The 26184-nt window shown below is 43.4% G+C and overlaps 2 protein-coding genes across 7 annotated transcripts in view; one reads left to right on the top strand and one right to left on the bottom strand.

Annotated features, from left to right (window-relative positions):
• Positions 1 to 25832, top strand: part of ilf3b (interleukin enhancer binding factor 3b) — a 68101-nt gene extending 42269 nt beyond the window's left edge. For 4 of the 5 annotated variants that reach the window (XM_041177219.1, XM_041177218.1, XM_041177221.1 and 1 more), the window contains 8 exons: positions 188 to 328; positions 521 to 658; positions 772 to 909; positions 2220 to 2382; positions 3073 to 3183; positions 14304 to 14663; positions 15740 to 15841; positions 24724 to 25832. In XM_041177219.1, the coding sequence (XP_041033153.1) occupies positions 188 to 328; positions 521 to 658; positions 772 to 909; positions 2220 to 2382; positions 3073 to 3183; positions 14304 to 14663; positions 15740 to 15841; positions 24724 to 24854 (1284 nt within the window). In that variant the 3' untranslated portion in view covers positions 24855 to 25832. Of the gene's footprint in view, positions 1 to 187; positions 329 to 520; positions 659 to 771; positions 910 to 2219; positions 2383 to 3072; positions 3184 to 6216; positions 8374 to 14303; positions 14664 to 15739; positions 15842 to 24723 lie in introns of those variants that run through there. The other variant, XM_041177222.1, reaches the window with a different exon arrangement.
• Positions 1 to 26184, bottom strand: part of qtrt1 (queuine tRNA-ribosyltransferase 1) — an 86064-nt gene that overhangs the window by 19879 nt on the left and 40001 nt on the right. The window contains exon 12 of one of the 2 annotated variants that reach the window (XM_041177225.1): positions 8445 to 8647. The exons of the other annotated variant lie outside the window; for it this stretch is intronic. The gene's annotated coding sequence lies outside the window, so the exon portion shown is untranslated. Of the gene's footprint in view, positions 1 to 8444; positions 8648 to 26184 lie in introns of those variants that run through there. 2 annotated transcript variants of the gene reach the window in all.

Raw genomic sequence — 26184 nt, 5'->3', positions numbered from 1 at the left:
AGCTGCCAATTTCTGTGTCTGCCTTACTGGTGAGAAGAATCTACCATGGGACATTTGAACAGTTAAAACTGTTCTTGTTTTGGCAAAGAGTTAAATTACTTGATAAGATGCTTGCCATTTTCCATCTGTGTCATTAAGGTATCTCTCCCATTCAAAACTATAAATTAACCCACTTGTTTTCTGACAGGTTTTGCAGGATAAGGGACTCCCAACTGGAGTAGAACCTGAGAAAGTTGAAGAAACTGTAGTTAAGATAGAACCCAAGCCAATTGCTCCAGCTCCTGCAGCAGTAACTGTAAAGACGGTAGCTGTGACTCCAGAGGCTGAGGTACTGTATCCTGTCTGGCAACAGCTTTGAATCGGCACCATTTTAACAAAATCTCCATGCGATATGGTTTTCAGCAATTCATTTTGGGCAGTATAATTCACTAATTTGCACAGTGATGAGTAGGACTCGCTAGAGATGATTAACTGCTGAATTCTTTACTTGACTGAGTATGCTCCTGTTTTTTCCATTCAGAGTACACGTCAGCAAGGTCCAATTTTGACCAAACAGGGAAAAAATCCAGTAATGGAGCTGAATGAGAAGCGAAGGGGGCTGAAATACGAATTAGTATCTGAGACTGGTGGCAGCCATGATAAACGGTTTGTTATGGAGGTATGGGTTGACTTGTAAGAAATATATTGCTCTTTTGGGACATGTAAAACGTTGCTGAGGTTCTTTTAAATCTGGTTAATTTATGAAATAAAGCAAGATTTTTTTGCCCTCAGGTTGAAGTTGATGGACAGAAATTCACTGGGTCAGGCTCCAATAAGAAAGTGGCTAAAGCGCACGCTGCATTGGCTGCTCTAGAAAAACTATTCCCCCACCAACCTCCTGTAGAAGTAAAGAAAAAGCGAATTGCTCAGGTAGGTCCTGTTTAGGGCTCTGCTTTTGTTGTCTCTACAAGTAATAGACTAAGAAAAGGCTGGCAGTGTAGACTTGGTGCTTCCAAGAGACAGTATATAGTCTGCACCATCATGGATGTGCCCTAACATTGTGTCTCCTACAGGTGTTTGCTTTTATGTAGGGATAATAGCTTTGTTGCTCACCTGAGCTTAGACACTTGACCAGGGGAGAGCATGTAAATGCACCAAGTCCTGTTCATTCCCATATCCATACTTTAGTTTTCATAAGGGCTCACGGCATCGTGGTCCAGAGTAGAAAGACCTTTTTTTTTCATCCAAGCTAAATATACTGATGAGGTCCCCTGTTTGATCACCAGACTATGCTCACCTTAATCTGGATGTTAATACCTTGTAATTTGTTATCCTCTGCTAAGATGTCTTGACTTTTGGATGAAAGTGGGATCAGGCTTCCCTTTATGACCTTGTGATCAGATGGTCGAATAACTACCTGATACTTGTTGATCCAGGCTCCTTCATGAAAAGGTGTCAGAGTTACCATCGTGAGGGGTCAGGAAAATGTAAACAATGGGAAAGATATATTGGGAAGAGAAAAAATAATAGAATACTGTTTTTTCGTAAGCGGGATAGAATATAAAAATAGAGATATAATGGTGCAACTATATAAAACAGGCTACAGTTTGGAGTATCATGCAGTTTTGGCCTGCACATTATAGAAGGACATTTGAGGTTTTAGACTGGATGAAATGCTGAATCATCAGGATTCTGCCTATTATGAGGAAATTTCAATACAAAGACTTGGAAAGATTGATGCTTTAGTGTTATAAAGGAATGAGAACAATAACAGACTTTTTCCAGAGGTTAAGGAGCCTCAAACAAAGTGACATGAGATTAAACGTTAAAGATGTAAGGCAGAGAGTAGGAGGAATCTTTTTCAAGTCCAGAGTGAGTGTTTGAAGCAGAAACCAAGCAAATAGGTGGATGAAGGAAGGGAGAATGAGAGTCAGTTAGCTTTTCAAGAGGCCTCTTAAACAGACATTTAGCAAAATAAAGTTCAGGTCTAAATGTTGGGCACCAGTGTGTCTGGATTGTGCTTTGTAAAACCAAACTGAATGCAGATAAATAGGATCGGTGCGCTGTGCTTAGCTTGTGCTATGAGGGATATTTGATCTGATCTAAACCGATCCGCTCTTTTTCATGCATCTGCAAGTTTATAGTTACGGGAAGGGGATTGAACCATGTTGGTTGTGCTGCTCAAATAAGTAGAACCTTCAGTGTTGAGATTCAAGGTAACACATGTATCTCTCCAACAGCCACCGCAGCACAACATGGGATTTAGTGGTGGTATGGGAATGGGAGTGCTCCCTGCAGGTCCTCCTGCAGGTCCTCCTGTGCAGAGAGGTAGAGGTCGAGGACGTGGACGAGCTGGCAGAGGTGGTTTCAATGCATCCAGCAATTCTGGCTACTTGTCTTCTGGTAAGGGGTTTTTGATTTACTTTTTTGTGATCATTAACTTGGTGCATACAGTGTATCTTCTGCCTCCAAGCATCCTCTGATATACCCTGAGACCATGCTCCATTACATTTGCAGTGTGCCTGGGAATGTACTCTAGCTAACCAATGGTTTGTCTCCATGTTCCTTTTTTCGAACATGCCCTATTGAAATAATGACACACTTCCTACCGCAGCCATCTTGTGGTATTCTTTAGATGGCTAAATTGATGGCAGTTTTGTGCCAGCTAGAGACCAGAAGAAAATGACCAACCTCATTCTCTGTAGGTCCAACAGTAAAATGATGAGCCATTGTTATATCACTTCTCCTCCTCTGTCATTGGATTAAAATCCTAGAACTCCCTTCCTTCCTAACAGCATTGTTGGTGTACCTACAGCATATGACTGCAGTTTCAAGAAGGCAGCTCACCACAATCTTCTCAAGGGCAATTAGGGACAGGTAGTAAGTGTTGGCCTAGCCAGCAATGCCCCCATTCCATGAACAAATACATTTTTTAAAAAGGCTGTTTGGGTGCTTCAGGACCACCGTTTATCAAAGTTGCCCTAGATCACAGTAGCACAGAAATGGTCTCTGGAATATTGTGGCTTATCAGTCATGTACAGGGTGGGAACTGTTGGCTCTGTGACGAGTGTATTTCTTTTTTCCCCTTCCCAGGGACTGGCTATGGTGGAGGAAACTATGGTTACGGTGGTGGTGGTGGTGGCGGTGGAGGAGGGGGTGGTGCTAACTATGGTTATGGATCCTCTAATTCCTCTGGTGGATACGGTAAGATTTAATTGTAAAATGCATATAACTGACACCATTGTAAGATGTACTGCATGTTATTGTTGAGCAAAAGGCAACAGTTTCTTTAGGGGCTTGTGTGTAAGAGAGGAGAATAGTGAAAATGAATAAAATGCATGTACCTACTCCCTAAACTGGCATTGACAATCAACTTAAATCTGCAACCTGGCAGCACACTCTAACTCTGAATTTACATAATACAGCAGAAAAGTGATAAAGATTTACATTTGAGTTCTGTATACTGAGTGAAGCTGCTTTTAAAAACAAAGTGCGTATTGTTCTCAAAACATGAGCTACAACTTCCAATTCCTGGTATCCCATTTCATAGTTACTGGCCTCTGTATTTAATTATATGGCTCTTCCCTCAGAGGGGGCTAGTAAGTAGTATTGTAGAAACAAGCCACCTTGCTGATCTGCAGGGAAATCAGAGATGTGCAAAAACTATAGATTGGTGACACTAGGGGGACTTTATCCCATTCAATATTTGAGTAATTAATGTTAGAAGGGGAGGAATTTAGAAGGGGAGGAATTTCTTAATGTGTTCAGAACAACTTCCTCGGCCATTTATGTTTCTGGTTCAAACTGGTGCTGGAGAATTAAGTAGACCAAATGTCTGTGGGGAACACTAGGATAAGAATGACCATCATGACATTTGGTTTTATTATTAATGGAGAAGGGCAAGAAAGAATCTAAAGTAGCCTTCTTCCACGTTAGAAGCTCTAACTTCTGATGGAAACTAGGGGATCTAGCTAGGACAAAATGGAACCAAATATTGGGGGGAAATATCTATGAACACAACAATGAGTAATCTTTGAGGAAGTGATACTTCCAAGAACAGTCTAGATACATTCCAACAAGAAGCAAAAGGCAGGGGAACCAAAGCCAGGGCTGATTGGATGACGACGGAGATGGAGGATATGAAGAAACACAAAAAAAGGGTATATGAAATTTTCAAGCCTGCACCAAGCTAAACACAATAATTTAAGAGGGGAAGTGAAGAGGAAAATATATTCGGTTGGGCGGGGGGGGGGAAGAGACTGAATAGTGGCCGAGTGGCCTACTCCTGCTCCTGATCAGTATGTTTCAGTTAATTAAGGAAAGCAGCACTGATTTGTAAAAGGCAGACAGTGCTTGACCAATTTAATTGAATATTTTGATGAATTAACAGAGAAGATTGATGAAGGAAATATAATGGATGTTGTATATGTGGATTTTAAGAAATTGTTTGACAATAAGTCCCACATAAAAGACTGGTTAACAAAATTGAGGCTCATGGAATATGAGTGTCAGTCTCCTCTTGGATAAAAAAATGGCTTAAGGACAGAAAACAGCAAGTGATCAATTGCTGTTTCTCTGACTGAAGAGTGGTTAAAACAGTGGTGTTCCCCAAGGGTCAGTGCTGGGACCAGTGCTTTCTTGATGTATATAAATAACTTGGAATACAAAGCCCTTTCAAAATTTGCTGCAATACCAAATTTGGAGGCCTAGCAAACAGTGAGAATGATACAAATCAACAGCAACAGGACATAGGCTAGAAGAATGGGCAGATGAGTGGCAGATGGAATTTAGTACAGACAAGTGTTAGGTGATGTGAGTCTGCAGGGACAGAGGGCCCTGGGGGGTTTATGTGCATAAATCTTTGAAGGTAACAGGACATGTTGAGATAGTAGTTAGCAAAGCATATGGGATTTTTTGGGCTTCATGAATCGAGATATTGAGCACAAGCAGGAAAAGTTATTGCTGAACTCTTAGTTGTGGCGTAACCAGAGTTTTATAGAGTATTGCATTCAGTTCTGGTCACTGCACTTTAGGAGGGATGTGAAGGTCCTTGAGAGAATACAGAGGAGATTTACCAGAATGGTTCCAGGGATGAGGGAATCTAGCTACAAAGTTAAGTTGGAGGGGCTGGGTGTGTTCTTGGGGCAAAGGAGATTGAAGGGAAATTTTCTAGAGGCATACAAGAGTATGACAGCTTTAGATGAGGCAGAGAAAGAAAAGCTGCTTCCATTAGCTGATAGTACAAGGACTTGAGGACACAGATTTAAGGTTTTAGGGGATGTGACGAAGAATGTTTTTATACAGCAAGTGGTAACAATCTGGAACTCACTGCCTAAGGGAGCGATGGAAATGGAGACAATGTGATTTCAAGTGTAAATTGGGATGGGTACTTGAGGGAAGTAAACATGCAGAGCAATAGTAATAGAACAGGGGAATGGCACTAATTGCATTGTTCTTCAGAGAGCTGGAGTGGACTCAATGGGCCAAATGGCTTCCACCACAAAATTTCCCATCTTGAAAGCTAGCCATGTAAAACTGCAGGATTGAATTATCCAAGCAAATTAGATCAAGCTTCAATTCTGTTTGGCCCTTTATTTGAATTATATATTCTTTGCTCTGCACTGACCTTTTTGTAGCAGAGGCTCTTAATCTAAGGAGCTGCTGGCAGTTACTATTGAAGTTCCAACAATTTTCTTGTTATATCTCATGCTCAAATAGGGAGTAAATGCCACTGTAGACTGGTTAGGTCCAGTAGCTTGTCTCCACATTGTAACTTCCTTTCTCCATCTGGGATTAATGCTGGTTGGCTACTGTGATTAGTGTCAGTCTTAATGTTGAAATTAAACCCAGAAGAAACATCCGGTACATAACTAAGCACAGGCTGTAGTCTGGTCAATGGCTTTGTTCTTAAACAGTGACATGCACTTGCCAATCAACCCTCTGGTGAGGTAAATGTTAATGCCAGAGGACTCTTTTAACATGTAATTTTTAGAGGTGCGTTTGTACACACTGCTTATTGTTGAATTATAGTAGGCACGTTTTATATTTCTCTGCTTTGTAAGCCACACGAAGCAAAACATATTTACCATCAAACTGAAATCTGCACGCTAAGAAGCAGCTTGCCTGAGAAAAAACCACATGCACAAGGCGATGGGAGCAGAGAAATCTAAAAAAAATTGGCATTCTACCTTTTTACCAAGCACGCCTAATTTTTTTTTTCTCTGCTCTGTCTCCCAGCTGCAGGTGACTTTTTCAAAGACAGCTTCCAAGATTTTCCCTCTGGCTAGAGGGTGAAAATTGATACAAAAACCTGCCCCTCCCACTTTGGTCTAATTCATTTGAACTGTTGACGCCCAAAGTCTGCAGACACATGCTGGACTTGCTGCTTCATCTGGACTCTGATATTTTGTGCCCACTCAAATGGCAAATACACACTGGTTTTTTGACTCCGAATTCTGACATCCATCAGAGAAGCGTCTTTTGTCTGCAGCATTTGTCACCTTTGTATTGACGGACTTTGGGGAGGAGGCTTCTACAAGACCACAGCAACTGAAAAGCAATAAATCTGTTGAAAGCAATGGAGAAGCAAAAGGATTTCACTGTCCAAAAGAAACAATTCTGATTTCCCCATGTGGAGTTCCCATAAATAACTAATCAGGCCAATTCTACATATGGAACTTCATATACTAGCACTGTACAGAGGCAGGACGTGTGGCCTGATCTCTTAAAAAGTCCAAATCATTTAAACCTGGGGCTATAGTGCTTCAACATGTTGCATCCAAATGTTTTAATGATGCAACTTTTTGTGGTTTCACACCTTTTGCATAATGCAGTTGATACCAGTGGGAAGAGGCATGTTATTTATGCCAGCTGATTTTTGGGAGGTGTTGTATATGAGTGCTTTGATTCTGACCAGTTAACAAAATATTTAATTTGTCTATTGAATGCTTCTAAATCTACATGTTGAAACGAGTACTCTGAAATCACAGCCAGATTAGATGATCACACTCCACCCCTCCCAAATTTATATGTTGGTGTTATATTCTGTTTTAGTGTTGGATTAGTTTGGCATCTAGTTTAGGCTCTAAATACAACAGAGAACTGGAATGGAATCTCCGCATGGCATTTTGCTGTTTAAAAAGCATGCAGCTCCCCTGTCACTGTCAGAAACAACCTCAGTACAATTCAGGGAGCTGAATTCTATTTCATGTTGAAATAGAATTGTCGTGTTTTCACACTCTGCCCTATTACCTCTTTCCACCCTTGTAATTGTCTCTTAAGCTATGCCCATGAATCTATCAGTCTGAATGTAAATATAAATTTGGAGAGTTTTATTTGTTCAGACTTGAAGAGTTCTAGTGTCATGCCTGTGATGTAAATTTAGGACAGCATTTCTCAGAGCAGAAGTGGCCACTTGACCCAGTGAGTCTCATCTCATAAATAAACCCCTTCTACCTATATTATTATAGTCCTCAATCCCTTCTCTATGCGGAGATTCATTTCATTATTGAACCCATTTACTCTTGTTACTGTGGTTTTCAAGAAGCTGTGTTTCCTCTGGATGAAAAGAAATTGCACCTGGCTTCCTTTCTGAACTACTTGTCTGATCTTTAGTACGCCCTATTGTTTGAGCCTTCACTGGTCCACATTATGCTTGAATAAATTAATTCAGTTCACAGTTTCATCCTATTGAGCCAGATGTGTAGATGTGGCTCTGGACGTTATGCACTGTTTGGCATTCTGATCTGGGATGTTCAGAAGTTGCTAGATTTTCATATATGAAAATATAACCGCAGCATCTGTTAAGGTGATTTTCTGAAGGTTATTTTCCCTTTTGACAGTTTCACTAATTGCTTCAGTTGACTCTTTCAGACAGTACGTGGTTCACTGCTAACTACATTTGTTGCAGTAAATGCACTGGATCGCATATGGTCTGTACCTACGTTAAGTTATTTCAATGAGTGGAATATTCTTCCAAAGTTGGTGTTTGAAATTAGCCATGGCATTTTAGGGGCAGAGTACAACATGCTAACTGTGTGGTATAATTCAAAGCAACAACATTACAGGGATTTCTGGCTTTGATCTTGCTGGGCTTGATTTTAATGTCATTTTATACCAATGTGTTTCCTAGTTTAGGTAGTATAAAACTTAGTAATACTGACCCTACCCCATCAAAGAAAATACAGGTTGCAGGTGAAGCAGTAGGGTTGCACTTATTCATGGGATTTTATGTATGACCTATTTTATTGTGCCTCCCTGTCAGTTAACATTTTAATGTTGATTTTTGTGTTGTAACTTTTTTTTTCTACAAGAGAACAAATGTATAGCATCCTGACCAGGACTGATGTCAGATTTGTTTTATTCAAGTTCAATAAAAGTTTCTAAGGAATAAAACCAAGCTGTGAGTGAAAATGGCTTCAACCAGGAATGGGATGGCACTGATAGTGGCATTTTATTCTGCTTCAGCTGTTTGAGTACATTTATTATGTTGAACAATTACTACTAGGGATTTTGAACAAAGTGCAGTAGTCACCCATTCTGAATTATTATATAGTAATTGCTCACTTAAAGTTAGAGTTACATTCCTCAAAAGTGCGACTTTTAAGTGGATCAGATTTTCCCATTACGTCCAATATAAATACTGGAGTTAGGTTCTGTGGGGCCTCTCCTGTCAGAAAAAAACATTGAAATATGCAAGTTGAACAACATTAAGTTCTTAAATTCCTATATTCGTAAATGAAATATTTCTAAAAATAAATAAAAAGATATAAAAAATATGCTCTTTCTACTTGGCTCCTGCAGGCTCCCCCAGTCCCATGATTTGTGCATCTTGCGCTATGTGGGAAATACTAAATGCCCCTGATGGACTGGAGACCATGTATGCAGGAGGTGCCTTTGACTGGAGCAGCTCGGTTTTGGAACTTGAGCGGTAGCTGGGGGAGCTACAGTGCATTCATGAGGCTGAGAGATTCGTGGATAGCACGTTTCAGGACATGGTCACCCTGCAGCTTAAGGAAGTGCAAGCAGAGAGGGAATGGGTGACCGCCAGACAGAGGAAGGGGACTTAGCAGGCAGTGAGGGAATCCCCAGAGTGCATCTTGCTTGCAAACGGTTTTTCAGCTTTGGTAAAGGGTAAGAGTGACGGTTCCTCTGGCGAGGCCAACCAGAGCCAAGGCCATGGCACTGTGGGTGGTGCAGCTGCTCCAGGTGGGGGGAGGAAGAAGTGTGGAAGGGCAATAATGGTAGGGGATTCATTAGTGAGGGGAGTAGACGGGCGTTTCTGCAGCCATAGACGTGAATCCAGTGCCTCCTGGATGCCAGGGTCAAGGATGTCACAGAATGGCTGCAGGGCATTCTGAAGGGGGAGGGTGAACAGCCAGAGGTTGTGGCCCATGTTGGGACCAATGACATAGGAAGAAAGAGAAATGAAGCCCTGCAAGCAGACTTGACGGAGTTAGGACATTGAAAAACAGGATTTCAAAGGTAGTAATCTCCTGGTGCCACGCTATAGTGAGTATAGGAACAGAAGGATAGTGCAGATGAATGCATTGCTGGAGAGATGGTGCAGGAGGGAGGGCTTTAGATTCCTGGAACATTGAGACCGTTTCTGAGGGAGGTGGGGCCTGTACAAGTTTGGGTGGGTTACATCTGAACAGGAACAGGACCAACATCCTTACGGGGAGGTTTGCTAATGCTGTTGGCCGCGTTAAACTTAAATTGGCAGGAAGGTAGGACCCTGATAATTTCAGAAGGGAGAGAAGCTGAGATGGAATTAGGAGTTAAAACGCTGGAAGGCAGAGAAAACATAGGCTAGATAAGAAAGAAGTGAGTTTAGCAAGGGTAAATGGAATACATTTTAAAGCAAGGAGCCTGAGGAATAAGACAGACGACTTGATGGCACAGATAGGCATGTGGGAGTATGATATCATAGCTATGACCGAGACTTGGCTAAAAGGGCAGGATTGGCAGCTCAACATTCCTGGTTATAGGGTATTCAGACGAGGTAGAGGGGGGGTAGAAGAAGAGGGGAGGGCCGCGATATTGATGAAAGAATCAATTATAGCTGTGAGGAGGGATGATATCTTGGAAGGATCATCATCAGATGAGGCCATATCGGTAGTAAAAAACATAAGGGACAAACACGCTGTTGGGTGTGTACTAAAGGCCTTCAAACAGTGAGGGAGAGATAGCGGATCAAATATGTAATCAAAGTTCAGAGAAGTGTAAGAATAATAAGGCAGTAATAGGGGATTCTAACTATCCAAATACTAACTGGGATAGTTTTAGTATGCAAGGTAGGGAGGGAGCAAAATTCTTAAGTTGCATCCAGTAGAAAGCCCAACAAGGGAGGGGGCGGTTCTGGACCTAATATTAGGAAATGAGCCCAGGCAGGTGGAAGGTGTATCAGTAGGGGAGCCTTTTGGGGATAGTGACCATAACTCGGTTAGATTTAGGATAGTTATGGAAAAGGATAAGGTTGGGCCGGGAATAAAAGTTCTAAACTGGGGAAAGGCTAATTTTACTAAGATGAGATACGATTTGGCCTAAGTGGACTGGGAGCAGCTACCTGCAGATAAAACTATGTCAGAGCAGTGGGAGGCATTCAAGGAGGAAGTAGTGAAAATACAGGGCAAATATCTTCCTGTAAAGACAAAGAGGGGGACCAAGTCTGCAGAACCCTGGATGTCAGGGGTATAAAGGTTATGATTAAGAAAAAAAGAGAAGCTTATGGAAGATGCCAGGGGCTCAATATGGCAGAGTGCTTGGAGGAGTATAAAAAGTGCAGGGGGAACTTAAAAAGGAAATTAGGAAAGCTAAGACAGTGCATGAAAAAGCATTGGTAGGTAGAATAAAGGAAAACCTAAAGGGTTTTTAATATATAAAGAGCAAGAGAATAACTAGGGAAAGAGTAGGGCCAATTAGGGACCATAGAGGTAATGTGTGTGTGGACCCAGAAGACATGGGTGCAGTCCTCAATGAATACTTTGCGTCAGTCTTCACAATGGAAAAGGACAATGCCGGTATAGACATCAGGGTGGGGGACTGTGAAATATTAGAGGAGAGAGGAGGTACTAGCAGGTTTAGCAGCCTTAAAAGTGGTTAAATCTGCAGGCCTGGATGAGATGTATCCCAGGCTGTTGAGGGAGGCAAGGGAAGAGATCTCAGGGGCTCTGGCAGTAATTTTCAAATCCTCTCTGGCCACAGGTGAGGTGCCAGAGGACTGCTAACGTTGCCCTATTATTTAAAAAAGGGAGAAGGGATAGACCAGGAAATTACAGGCCGGTCAGCCTGGTGGGGAAGTTACTTGAAAGAATTCTGAGGGACAGAATATATATCTGCACTTGGATAGACACATTAATTGGAGATAGTCAGCATAGATTTGTTAAGGGAAGGTTGTGTTTGACAAATCTGATTAAATTTTTTGAGGAGGTAGCCAAGAGTGTTGATGAAGGTAATGCATTTGATGTGGTCTAAATGGACTTTAGCAAGACTTTTGATAATGTCCCTAATGGCAGACTGGTCAAGAAAGTAAGAGCCCATGGGATCCAAGGCAAAGTGGCACATTGGCTCCAAAATTGGCTGAGAGGCAGGAAGCAGAGGGAAGAAAAAGGATGTTTCTGTGACTGGAAGTCTGTTTCCAGTGTGGGTTCCGCAGGGCTCAGTGCTGGGGTCCTTGCTGTTTGTGTGCATAAATTATTTTAATTGGACTTAAATGAAGGGGGTATGATCAAGAAGTTCACAGATGACGTGAAAATTGGTAGGGTGGTAAATAGTGAGGAGGATAGCCTTAAACTGCAGGAGGATATCAATGGACTGGTCAGGTGGGCAGTGTAGTGTCAAATGGAATTCAACCTGGAATAATGTGAGGTAATGCACTTGGGGAGGGTTAACAAGGCAAGGGATTACACTATGAATGGTAGGACCCTGGAAAGTACTGAAGATCAGAGGGACATTGGTGTGCAGATCCCTGAAGGTAGCAGGGCAGGTAGATTAGAGGGCATATGGGATACTTACCTTTATTAGCTGAGAATACAAGAGCAGGGAAGTTATGCTAGAACTATAAAATGCTGATTGGGCCACAACTGGAGTACTGCATGCCATTCTGGTTGTCACATTATAGGAAGGATGTGATTGCAGTGGAGAGTGCAAAGGAGTTTTACCAGGATGTTCCCTGGGCTGGAGGGTGTGAGCTATGAGGAAAGATTGGATAGGCTGTGGTTGCTTTCCTTGGAGCAGCGAAGGTTGAGAGGGGACAAAACACAAAGAATTACCTGGAAAAACTCAGCAGGTCTGGCAGCATCGGCGGAGAAGAAAAGAGTTGACGTTTCAAGTCCTCATGACCCTTCCACAGAACACAGTTCTGTTGAGGGGTCATGAGGACTGGAAACGTCAACTCTTTTCTTCTCCGCCGATGTTGCCAGACCTGCTGAGTTTTTTCAGGTAATTCTGTTTTTGTTTTGGATTTCCAGCGTCCGCAGTTTTTTGTTTTTATCTCTATTATTAAGGTTGAGAGGGGACCTGACAGAGGTGTATAAGATTATTAGGGGCATAGATAGGGTGGATAGGAAGGCACTTTTTCCATTAGTAGAGGGGGTCAATAACCAGGGAGCATTGATTTAAGGTAGAAGGCTAAGGGGAGTTAAGAAATTATTTCACCCAGAGGGTGGTGGGAGTGTGGAACTCACTGCCTGAAAGGGTGGTTGAGTCACAAACTTGTAACACTTAAGAAGTATTTAGATATTCACTTGCATTCCCATAGCTCCAGGGCTATGGGCCAAGCACTGGAAAATGGGATTAATGTAGTCAGATCTTTGTTGACTGGCATGGACATGATGGGCCGATTGGCAGCCTCCTGTGCTGTAAACGTCTTGAGGCTGGAGCTGGCAGGCCCTCCTCCACACCACCTCTACCTGAGGAGTCCCAGTTCTGCTGGGTGACATCTATGCTGATATTCTCAACCCTCCACTGCCTCTGTCAGATTGATCTTCTGACAACCACTTGTGGATGAGCTCCAGTTCGATACTGGGACGACTGAATCTATTGTTGTTAGCCCCATACCATTTACTCTGTACTCTTGCCACCAATTCCATCCCCCTTTCGTGGCCTTGCTATTCCCTGTTCCCATAATCTTCTCCAACTCTAGACGCACCAACTCCCAATTCTAGCCTTTCATGCATCCCTGCTTTCTCTTCACCATTGGCTGTACCTTTGACTACCAATTAAAACCCTAACAAACTCTACTCGAACCTCCCTTTCTTGCTTAAACATCATCTTGATGACCAACCTTTTGGTAACTGTACCTATTTTCCTTTCCTCAGTGTCCTATTTTGTCTAATTAACCCTCTGCGAATCCATGGGCTGTTTTTCTTTGATAGATAAATGCAAGCAATTGAACTGATCTGGAATGTTTTTATCTCCTTGTAAATTGCAATCTGACTTCTGAAACTCAATACATCACCATAATTTACCCATTGACTAACTAGTACTTCACCTTTGTGCAATGCACCTCAAAATCCAGGTGTTTCCCATCTATAATTCACTTCTGTTGATGTGACATTGTACAGAAATCCTACCGGAAGCACTGTTGATCTTAGAATGCCTGACCTGTGAGGGTTGTTATGGGCACAGGTTCTAGCTTGCCTTTTAACTAGACTAATTTAAAGCAGTCACATGTGTAATCTTCTTAAGGGTGGCCTGTTGGGGAAAGTTGTTTTTAAACTTTTCATGTCATTTAGACTGTACCACAAATCAGAGAAACATTAATTTTCTCTGTCCCCAATGCCTCACCCAAATGGCTATTAATGTGCAATTCTGATGTAACTGGCAGGCTGTTTGACCATTGAGGCTGATCCTCACCATGGCATTAACTCCTATCCAAGGTCAGTTTCATCTTTGTTAAAAAAAAAGTGGAAGTAATAACCCAAAATACAAGAATCCAGTGTAAAGAAATTTGAATCTTTCTTGCTCCATTCCCATAAAGCAGTGGCAGATCCATGCAGGTTTTCAGCATTCATCATTGGCTAGTGGTCAGGAGAAGAAACTCCTCCTTCCTTAGCCCAGTTTCACTGAGAACACGTGACTACTGCTTGAAATTGCCAACACTGCGCAAACCGAAGATGGAATCTGGGGTCTTTTGCACTGTTACTCCACATCACAGCAGGCAGGCAGGAGGCATTACCATAATAAAGTTTACCTGAATTTGGGGGTCCATTAGGATTAATTGAGCTCTTGTATTGAGGATCTAGTCCAAGCGAGCTTCGACTCCAGAGGAGTTTGAATTAAGTGGCTGGATATTGTTATATTTTTCTTTCTCCATTTTACAGGTAACTACTACAACAGTGCTGGCTACTCCAGTTCAGGTGCTTCAGGGGGATACTCTTACAGTCAGAATGATGGTTACACTCCACCACCGCCAAAGAAGACAATCAAGCCACAACCTCCCCTGCAGAAACCATCATATGCTGGGGGTGGAGGAGGAGGGGGTAGTGGTGTTGGTAGCTATCAACCTCAGCAGTCCTCATACAGCCAGAACCAATACAGTAGCTACAGCCAACCCCCACTTCCAGCCCCAGCAAAACAGAAAGTCTACAACAGTCAGAACTATTCATATTCTGGCTCCTCGTACAGTAGTTCATACCCTGGGCAGAATGTTGGCACTAACGTGGAATATGAACGCAAAGGTGGTACGTATGTCAAATGTATCTTTTTGGGTAGCTTTGGATATCTGGTGAATCAGCCTAGTGAATGTAAAGAGATTTATATGGAGGGTTTATTTTGGAGCAGAAACTTTCTTTTGAGGAGAAATGAGGAGCCTAAGCTAGATGGGCAAAATTGTCTCATTCTGCTGTTATGAATGAAAACAGCACTGACCATTTCCAAATTCAACAATTGATGTGGTAATCAGGAAATAATTGTGCTATGCTTGGACTTTATAGCCTAGAGCATTTGGATGAAAGACTGAAGTAAATTGAGGTCTTGTGAAAGATTACATTTGGAATTTGGTGCTGAGTATTGATTTCAAAGCTGTGTGGATGTAGGGAGGAGGATTCTGAGGGGATTTGATAGGGTGGATACCGGGAGGATGTTTCCTCTTGTGGGGAGACTAGAACTAGTGGGCTTATTTAAAAATAAGCTGTCTCCCCTTTAGGACTGAGTTTTTTTCTGAGGGTGCTTAGTCTGCGGAATTTTCTTCCCAAGAAAGCAGTGGAGACTGGGTCATTGAATTTATTCAGAGTCAGGTTGGATAGATTTTTGATAGGCAAAGGATTCAAGGGTTATGGGGGCAGACAGGAAAATGGAGTCGAGACCATAATCAGATCAGCCACAATCTTATTAAAAGGCAGAGCAGCTTGAAGTGCCAAATGGCCGCCTCCTGCTCCTAAGTCCCGTGTTTCCGAGGATGTGGATTTGGGTATGACTATCTTCATGTTAAGAATGGGGATCAGTGGTGCACTTCATGACTCTAAAGCCTGCTCCCCATTGTCTGAAAATATACTTAATAGTGACACACACAAAACTGGTTGTCCAAAGTAAAGGGGGGCTGGAATTGAATCTTTGATGCCTCTTGAGATTTAGAGCAGCTGATATGAGGTGTAAGTGCTTTTTATCAAACTGGTAGAGGAGTTGACTTTTGAGCTGGAATGCTCTTATTTATGCTTTGCTTAATAGATGTGGTATGGGATCAGAAAATGTGGACATGTGGAAGTATTCATGGTAACCAACTGAAACCAGTTTCTTAATGCCTTTTGTTGTGTTGTAGGATATAGTGGTTCATCGTATGGCTCTGGCGGGAGTAGTTCCTATTCTTCTAACACATCGGGAGGTTACGGAGGAGGCGGAGGTGCTGGTGGATCATATTCCGGTAAGCTCTGAAAATGCCTTGAATGTGATCTTACTAATTGGCTACAGAGTGAATTCTTGCTTCATCTATGAATTTAATGCGCTACATGTCAAGGCTTTTATTAGGATGCTTTTTTTTTAGTTCAAAGTAAGCCAGGCAGATGGGGGCATGGGACAAACGGTCAAAGAAAAGGAAAACAGCTATTAGGGGAACAACTACAGTGCTCATTTATAAGTTTTTGGAATAATCTGTCAAGAAAGAAAATTCAGCTCAAATGATGTTTTTAAGCTTACAGAGGAGAATTGGGTATTGGAGGAGAGTGGTTTTGGGGGTGCTCAGTGTCATTGATTTCCTGCACACCATCCTGTTGTTTCTCTCGCACTGTTTTCCCCTCTTGCTGTCTTGAAAACGGAGCACCTTTCCTATTCATGTATTTGCTTGATGGTTGTTGATAGGATTTGAAACTGGGTAGGTCCAGTTGCCAAAATTTTGACTTGACACAATCTCTCTGGCACATGGTCTGTCGCTCTGTCTCTGTGCCCCTCCTTTTCCTTCCGCACTGTGTATTTTTAGAGGCACTGAAGCTAGTGTTAGAAGGCATCATTGAGATTGGAATGAAGTAAGCCTGGCACCAGCCCATCTGCGTAGCTCTGAGGCACTTTACCTCTGACCATTGTAGGAGTGCGTGGCATCACTTTAGTAGAAAAGGGGGAGGTCGTGGCATAATGATAGAATTTAAATTTAGTTAATAAATCTGGATTTTAAAAAGCTAGTCTCAATAATAGTGACCATGAAACCATGTTGATTGTCATTAAAAACCCACCTGGTTCACTAATGCCCTTTAGGGAAGGAAACCTACCATCCTTACCTGGTCTGGCCTACATGCGACTCCAGACCCACAGCAATGTGGTTGACTCTTAATGTCCTCTGAAATGGTCTAGCAAGTTGTATCAAACCACTACAAAGTTTACAAAAAGGAATGAAACTGGATGGGTCACCCAGCATCGACCTAAGGCACCAGAAATGACAACGGCAAACCCAACCCTGCGAAGTCCTCCTTATTAACGTCTGGGGGTTTGTGTCAAAATTGGGAGAGCTGTTTCACAGACTAGTCAAGCAACAGCCTGACATAGTCATCCTCACGGAATCATACCTTATAGAAAATGTTCCAGGCGCCACTGTCACCATCCCTGAGCATGACCTGTCCCACCAACAGGACAGACCCACCAGATGCGACAGCACAGTGGTATATGGTGGAAGGGAGTTGCCCTGGGAATTCTCAACATTGTCTCTACCCCATGAAGTCTGATGGGCAAACATGGGCAAGGAAACCTCCTGCTGATTGCCACCTACTGCCTCCTATCCCACCCCACCACCCCAGTTGATGAATTAGTGCTCCTCCATGTTGAACATCACTTGGAGGAACAACTGAGGGTGGCAAGGGCACAGAATGTACTCTGCCTGGGGGACTTCAATGTCTATCACCAAGAGTGGCTTGGTAGCACCACTACTGACCGAGCTGGCCAACTACTAAAGGACCTAACAAAAACAAAAACAGAATTACCTGGAAAAACTCAGCAGGTCTGGCAGCATCGGCGGAGAAGAAAAGAGTTAATGTTTCGAGTCCTCATGACCCTTCGACAGAACCTGAGTTCGAGTCCAAGAAAGAGTTGAAATATAAGCTGGTTTACGGCGTGTGTGTGGGGGGCGGAGAGAGAGAGAGAAGTGGAGGGGGGGTGTGTTTGTAGGGACAAACAAGCAGTGATAGAAGCAGATCATCAAAAGATGTCAACAACAATAGTACAGAAGAACACATAGGTATTAAAGTTAAAGTTGGTGATATTATCTAAACGAATGTGCTAATTAAGAATGGATGGTAGGGCACTCAAGGTATAGCTCTAGTGGGGATGGGGAGAGCATAAAAGGTTTTTTAAAAATTAAAAAAAAAAATAGGTGGGAAAAGGAAAATCTTTATAATTTATTGGAAAAAAAAGGAAGGGGGAAACAGAAAGGGGGTGGGGATGGGGGAGGGAGCTCACGACCTAAAGTTGTTGAATTCAATATTCAGTCCGGAAGGCTGTAAAGTGCCTAGTCGGAAGATGAGGTGTTGTTCCTCCAGTTTGCGTTGGGCTTCACTGGAACAATGCAGCAAGCCAAGGACAGACATGTGGGCAAGAGAGCAGGGTGGAGTGTTAAAATGGCAAGCGACAGGGAGGTTTGGGTCATTCTTGCGGACAGACCGCAGGTGTTCTGCAAAGCGGTCGCCCAGTTTACGTTTGGTCTCTCCAATGTAGAGGAGACCACATTGGGAGCAACGAATGCAGTAGACTAAGTTGGGGGAAATGCAAGTGAAATGCTGCTTCACTTGAAAGGAGTGTTTGGGTCCTTGGACGGTGAGGAGAGAGGAAGTGAAGGGGCAGGTGTTGCATCTTTTGCGTGGGCATGGGGTGGTGCCATAGGAGGGGGTTGAGGAGGAGGGGGTGATGGAGGAGTGGACCAGGGTGTCCCGGAGGGAGCGATCCCTACGGAATGCCGATGGGGGGGTGAAGGGAAGATATGTTTGGTGGTGGCATCATGCTGGAGTTGGCGGAAATGGCGGAGGATGATCCTTTGAATGCGGAGGCTGGTGGGGTGATAAGTGAGGACAAGGGGGACCCTATCATGTTTCTGGGAGGGAGGAGAAGGCGTGAGGGCGGATGCGCGGGAGATGGGCTGGACACGGTTGAGGGCCCTGTCAACCACTGTGGGTGGAAAACCTCGGTTAAGGAAGAAGGAGGACATGTCAGAGGAACTGTTTTTGAAGGTAGCATCATTGGAACAGATGCGACGGAGGCGAAGGAACTGAGAGAATGGGATGGAGTCCTTAGAGGAAGCGGGGTGTGAGGAGCTGTAGTCGAGATAGCTGTGGGAGTCGGTGGGTTCGTAATGGATATTGGTGGACAGTCTATTACCAGAGATTGAGACAGAGAGGTCAAGGAAGGGAAGTGTCGGAGATGGACCACGTGAAAATGATGGAGGGGTGGAAATTGGAAGCAAAATTAATAAATTTTTCCAAGTCCCGACGAGAACGTGAAGCGGCACCGAAGTAATCATCGACGTACCGGAGAAAGAGTTGTGGAAGGGGGCCGGAGTAGGACTGGAACAAGGAATGTTCCACATACCCCATAAAGATACAGGCAAAGCTGGGGCCCATGTGGGTACCCATAGCCACACCTTTTATTTGGAGGAAGTGAGAGGAGTTGAAGGAGAAATTGTTCAGCGTGAGTACAAGTTCAGTCAGATGGAGGAGAGTAGTGGTGGATGGGGATTGTTCGGGCCTCTGTTCGAGGAAGAAGCTAAGGGCCCTCAGACCATCCTGGTGGGGGATGGAGGTGTAGAGGGATTGGACGTCCATGGTGAAGAGGAAGCGGTTGGGGCCAGGGAACTGGAAATTGTTGATGTGATGTAAGGTGTCAGAGGAATCACGGATGTAGGTGGGAAGGGACTGGACAAGGGGAGAGAGAAGGGAGTCAAGATAACGAGAAATGAGTTCTGTGGGGCAGGAGCAAGCTGAGACGATCGGTCTACCGGGGCAGTTCTGTTTGTGGATTTTGGGTAGGAGATAGAAGCGGGCCGTCTGAGGTTGGGCGACTATCAGGTTCGAAGCTGTGGGAGGGAGATCCCCAGAGGAGATGAGGTCAGTGACAGTCCTGGAAACAATGGCTTGATGTTCAGTGGTGGGGTCATGGTCCAGGGAGAGGTATGAGGAAGTGTCTGTGAGTTGACGCTCAGCCTCCGCAAGGTAGAGGTCAGTGCGCCAGACAACAACAGCACCACCCTTGTCAGCGGATTTGATGACAATGTCAGGGTTGGACCTGAGAGAATGGAGTGCAGTAAGTCCAGAGAGAGACAGGTTAGAATGGGTGACTAAAGGACATAGCTGCTAGACTGGGTCTGCGGCAGGTGGTAAGGGAACCAGCAAGAAGGGAAAACCTCATCCTCATCAGCCTACCTGCCGTCCATGACTATTGGTAGGAGTGACCACCACATGGTTCTTGTGGAGGGGAAGACCCATCTTCACGTTGAGGATACCCTCCATCGTGTTGTGTGGCACTACCACCATGCTAAATGGGTTAGATGTCAAACAAATCTAGCAGCTCAAGACTAGACATCATTGAGGTGCTGTGGGTCATCAGCAGCAGCAAAATTGTACTTAAACACAATCAGTAACCTCATGGCCGGCATATCCCCCGTTCTACCATTATTGTCAAACCAGACAATCAAGCCTGTTTCAATCAAGTGTTCAGGAGGGCATGCCTGGAACAGCACCAGGCATACCTAAAAATGCGATGTCAACCTGGTGAAACTACAATACAGGGCTACTTGCGTGCCAAATAGCATAAGCAGCAAGTGATAGCTAAGCGATCCCACAGCCAAAAGATCAGATCTAAGATCTGCAGTCCTGCCACATCCAGTCATGAATGATGGTAGACATTTGAACAACTCACTGCAGGAGGAGGAGGCTCCACAAATATCGCCCCATTCGCAATGAAGGGGGAGCTCAGCACATCAGTGCAAAAGACAAGGCTGAAGCTTTTGCAACAATCTTCAGCCAGGAGTGCCGAGTGGGTGATCCATCTGAGCCTCCTCCAGAGGTCCCCTGCATCACAGGTGCTCATCTTCAGCCAATTCGATCCGCACCACGTGATATGAAGAAACGGCTGAAGGCACTGGATACTGCAAAGATTATGGATCCTGATAACATTCGAGCAATAGTGCTGAAGATTTGTGCTCCAGAATTAGCTGAGCCATGAGCCAACCTGTTCCAGTACATTACAGCACTGGCATCTACCTGGCAATGTGGAAATTTGCCCAGGTATATTCTGTCCACAAAAGCAGGACAAATCCAACCTGGATAGTTACTACCCCTTAGTCTACTCTCAATCAAGTGATGGAAGGGGTCGACAGTGCTATCAAGTAGAAATAAAAACAAAAAAACTGTGGATGCTGGAAATCCAAAACAAAAACAGAATTTTCTGGACTCACTCAAGTTCTGTTGAAGGGTCATGAGGACTCGAAACGGCAACTCTTTTCTTCTCCGCTGATGCTGCCAGACCTGCTGAGTTTTTCCTACTCAGAAATAACCTGTTCATTGATGCTTAGTTTGGGATCCACCAGGGCCACTCAACTCCTGACCTCATTACTGCCCTAGTCCAAACATGGACAAAAGAGCTGAACTCGTGAGGTGAGTGTGACTGCTTTTGACATCAAGGCAGCATTTCACCAATTGTGATATCAAGGAGCCCTAGCAAAACTGGAGTCCGTGAAAATCGTGCAGGAGAACTCCACTGGTTGGAGTCATACCTAGCACAAAGGAAGATGGTGGTGGTTGTTGGAGGTCAATCTTCTCAGCTGCAGGACTTCACTGCAGGAGTTCCTCAGGGTAGTGTCCTCAGCTCAACTGTCTTCAGCTACTTCTTCATGACCGTCCTTCCATCATAAGGTCAGAAGTGGGGATGTTCACTGATGATTGCACAATGTTTAGCACCATTCGTGACGCCTCAGATACTGAAGCAGTCCATGTCCAAATGCAGCAAGACCTGGACAATATCCAGGCTTGGGCTGATAAGTGGCAAATAACATTTGTGCCATGCATTTCCAACAAGAGAGAATCTAACCACCTCCCCTTGACATTCAGTGGCATTACCATCGCTGAATCCCCCACTATCAACATCCTGGGGGAGTTACCATTTGACCAGAAACTGAACTGAACTAGCCATATAATACTGTGGCTACAAGAGCAGGTCAGAGGCTGGGAATTGTATATTGAGTAATTCCCCACCTGACTCCCCAAAGCCTTCAACCCACCTTCAACATCCACACCCTCCACCACCAACAGTGGGAGCAGTGTGTACCATTCACAAGATGCACTGCAGAAACTCACCAAGGCTCCTTTGACACCACCTTCTAAACCCACAACCTCCACCAACTTGAAGGACAAGGGCAGCAGATATATGGGATCGCCACCACCCGGAAGTTCCCCTCTAAGCCACATACCATCCTGACTTGGAACTATATTGCCGTTCCTTCATTGTCGCTGGGTCAAAATCCTGGAGTTCCCTCCTAACAGCACTCCCCACTTACACCACATACAAACAAGGAGCAGGAGTATCCCATTCGGCCCCTCAAGCCTGCTCTGTTTAATAAGATCATGCCTGACCTGATAGTAACCTCAAATCTGAATCCTGCCTATCCCCTTGCTTATCATGTATTTATCCACTCTGCCTTAAAAATATTCAAAGACTCTGCTTCCACCGCCTTTACAGGAAGGGAGTTCCAAAGGTTCATGAACCTCAGAGGAAAAAAAATTGCCTCATCTCTGTTTTAATTGGGAGACCCCTTATTTTTAAACAGTGACCCCTTGTTCTAGATTCTCCCACAAGAGGAAACATCCTCTCCACACCCACCCTGTCAAGACCCCCTCAGGATCTTAATGTTTCAATCAAATCATTTCTTACTCTTTTAAACTCTAGTGGATACAAGCCTACTCTGTCCAACCTTTCCTCATAAGTCAACCCACCCATTCCAGGTATTAGTCTGGTAAACCTTCTCTGAACCTTTTTCAACACATTTACATCCTGACCAATACTGCACACAATATTCCAGATGTGGTCTCACTAGTGCTCTGTATAACTGAAGCATAACTCCCTACTTTTATATTCAATTACCCTCGCAATAAAGGAGAACACCCAGATCCCTCTGCACCACCGAGCTCTGCAATCTCTCACCATTTAGATAATATGCTTCTCTTTTATTCTTCTGCCAAAATGGACAATTTCACATTTGCCCACATTATGCTCCATTTGCCAGGTCTTTGCCCACTCACTTAACCTATCGATGTCCCTTTGTAGCCTCCTTATGTTCTCTTCACAACTTACTTTCCTACCTATCTTTGTGTCATCAGCAAATTTGGCAACCATCTTCATCCAAGTCATTTTTATAAATTGTAAACCATTGTCCCAGCACTGATCCCTGTGGTACACAATCGTTCCATCTTTCCAACCTGAAAAAGACCCATTTATGCGTACTCTCTGATTCCTGTTAGCCAGCAAATCTTCTATTCATGCCAATATGTTACCCCCTATACCATGAGCTTTTATTTTCCTCAATAACCTTTGATGTTGCACTTTATCAAATGCCTTCTGGAAAGTACAGCACATCCACCTCACATGTGGCTTTCTCAAAGAACTCCCAATAAGTTGGTTAAACATGATTTCCCTTTCACAAAACCATGTTGACTCTGCCTGATTACTTTGAATTTATCCAAGTGCCCTGCTATAGCTTCTTTAATAACAGCTTCTAACATTTTCTCTATGACAGATGTTAAGCTAACTGGCCTGTAGTTTCCTGCTTTCTAACTCCTTTCCTTTTTGAATAATGGAGTTACATTTGCTATCTTCCAATCTAAAGGGACCTTCCCCGAATCTAGGGAGTTTCAGAAAATTAAAACCAATGCATCAACTATCTCACTCACCACTTCTTTTAAGGATGAAGTCCATCGGGACCCGGGCACTTGTCAGCCTGCAGCTCCAACAATTTACTCAGTACTGCTTTTCCATTTATTGTAATTTTCTTGAGTTCCTCCCTCCCTTCCATACAGCTGCTTCTGGGATGTTATTTGTATCCTCTATAGATAAGACTGATGCAACTATCCCAGAAACACTCTATGAATTCCTCATCTCGGCTATCTTTGCCCATCTGACTTTTCCAATCTATGTAAATTAAAATCTCCCATGATTATCACTGTGCCTTTCTGACAAGCTCCCATTATTTCTTCCTTTATACTCCATCCTACTGTGTGGCCACCATTAGGGGGCCTGTACATGACTCCCATAAGTGACTTCTTGCCTTTACCATTTCTCATCTCTACCCAAACCGTTTTCACATCCTGGTTTCCCGAACTTGGGTCATCCCTCTCTATTTTGCTAATAACATCATTAACTAACAAAGCCACCCCTCCACCTTTTCCTCGCTTCCTGTCCTTCCTAAATGTCTTATACCCTTTAATATTCAGGTCCAAATCCATGTCCTCCTGCAGCCACATCTCTGTAATAGCTAACAAATTGTACTTATTTATTTCTTTGTACGCTGTCAGTTCATCTGTTTCGTTCGAATGCTTCATGCATTCAGATACAGAGCCTTTAGTTTTATCCTTTTATTCTTTTTATAATCTCTAGGCTCATCTGTTGATTAACTATAATATTTGTACACTCGATTCTTTCTGTCATGGTCTGTTTTTCATTTCCTGTAATAATACCTTCTTTCAGGATCCAGACTTGTCTTGTCTCTACTCTTTGATTTACCACATCTTCCCAAATTTGTACCCTTGGCCCCAATACTTAATTTAAAACCCTCTCTACTTCCCTAGTTATGCAGCTCACAAGAACACCGGTCCCAGCACAGGGACCTACCCAATGGTACAGATCCCACTTTCCCCAGTATTGATGCCAGTACCTCACGGACCAGAACCCACTTCTCCCATGCTAAGCTTTGAGCCACACAATCATCTCCCTAATCTGATTTGTCCTATGCCAATTTGCACATGGCTCAGGTAGTAATCCAGAGATTATGACCTTGTGAAGTCCTGCTTCTTAATTTGATGCCAAGCTCCTCACAGTGACTATGCAGAAACTCCTCCTTTGTTCTGCCTATGTCCATAGGCATGTAGTGGTTCATGAAGGCAGCTCCTCACCATCTTCTCAAAGGCAATTAGGTAGTCATCCCACGAAAGAATAAAAAAAAAAGTGTGGTAGCTGGATTTGCTAATTCAGCTGCCCTTTTATTCCTGGCTACAGGAATTAGATAGAATACCTGCTCTCATGGGACCTTACGTACCTGTCTAACACTGTGTATATTGTTCACAGGGTACCCTTCCCAGAGTGGCTACAACGCACCATCATCTGGGGGATATGGATCCAGTCAGTCGTCCTATTCAAGCCCAGGTGGAGGCTATGGCCGAGGAGACCACAGCATGAATACCTACCAGTACAGATAAACAGGATCTGTTACAGAAGACCTTATGTCCCCTTGTTTTTTTTCTAACTGCTGTATCTATTTTTCTTAAATACTGCGGACAAATTTTAAAAAAAAAAAATCTTGTGTGACCACTTTCCACTAGCACTGCGTACTTTTAAGGTCGAGTTCAATGGCATTCCTGTAGTAAGTAGTGCTGTGGTGTGTGATGCTTCAATGCGACATTAAGATCCAGACTTGGAATTCCAACACCACTCACTAAGAGGCACAGGTTGCCTTCTAGCCAGAATAATCTGTTGCTGGCTTTTGATATGATAGAGAGCCCAGTTCAGATAATTCTGCATAGTCATAATTGTATAAAATGTTAAATTATTGCGCTTTCGACTCCGTGTTAGTGGCAGAGCCCTTGATCGTCAGTAGTGTTCTCAACAACTGACCAAATAAAGAGCCCTGCACTGGGTAAGATGGTGGCTGTACTGACAAAATCACAACAGAGCAACTTGGTGTTGGCTTGTAATGTTTTTTGTTTCTCCTCTTTCCCATCCATTTGACCATTTTGGCTGCTAGTGCTCTTTGCACTACATCTGAACTTCTTGGTAGCTTTTCTTTTTAACCAAACAGGGAGATTCCAATCCCTGTTTTTGATGCCTTCAACGGTTCTTTATTTTAAAAGCAATGTTGAAAAGTGTGCTAAAATCAACATGTAATACATTCTGGTTCCTGCAGTCCACTTTGTGATGGTCTTTTTTGCCTGGCAGTTGTGAATGCTTTAAATTTCTTCCTATCTGTAATGTATAATCTCTTAAATGATTTTCTTGCAGAGTTGTTTAGAAGTGAAGCTTTGTTCTAAAATGTATTTCTGCTTTTCCTAGTTTAGTTTATATAATTGTGTGAATTATTTTAAGATACCATGTTTTGTACTTTTTTTCTGTATTAGTTGAACAGTATTGCAGTTGATCTTCCTCTCAAAGTGGTTGAGTAAAATGTTTATAAAGTAAAACACGTCATCTCTTCATTTGTTGGATTGTCTTTGACATAAAGTTTTGTCTTAATGCTCACTTTTCTTCCAGAAAGTTTTCACTTTTTTAGGGTGATTGTGCAAGGAAGGCAGTTGTCCTGAATGGAACAACAAATGTTTTATTTGGTCTTGGGATGTGGGCAGTATTGGTAAGGCTGCATTTACTGTTCATCCCTGGGACTGATGCCTTGAACGGCTACAGTACTTGCGGAGATGATGTTCGGAATTCCAACAGCTCAGAAATTGAAAGATATCCAAGTTAGAATGATGTGTGATCAGGTAGTATTCCTATGATTTTGCTCTTGTCCTTCTCCGTGGCAGAGATCACTAGGCT

The sequence above is a fragment of the Carcharodon carcharias genome, chromosome 30, assembly GCF_017639515.1.
Source record: "Carcharodon carcharias isolate sCarCar2 chromosome 30, sCarCar2.pri, whole genome shotgun sequence".
In the NCBI taxonomy this organism is placed as follows: Eukaryota; Metazoa; Chordata; class Chondrichthyes; order Lamniformes; family Lamnidae; genus Carcharodon; species Carcharodon carcharias.
Note: the sequence above shows the minus strand (reverse complement) of the source record. Positions and strands in the feature narration are given on the sequence as shown.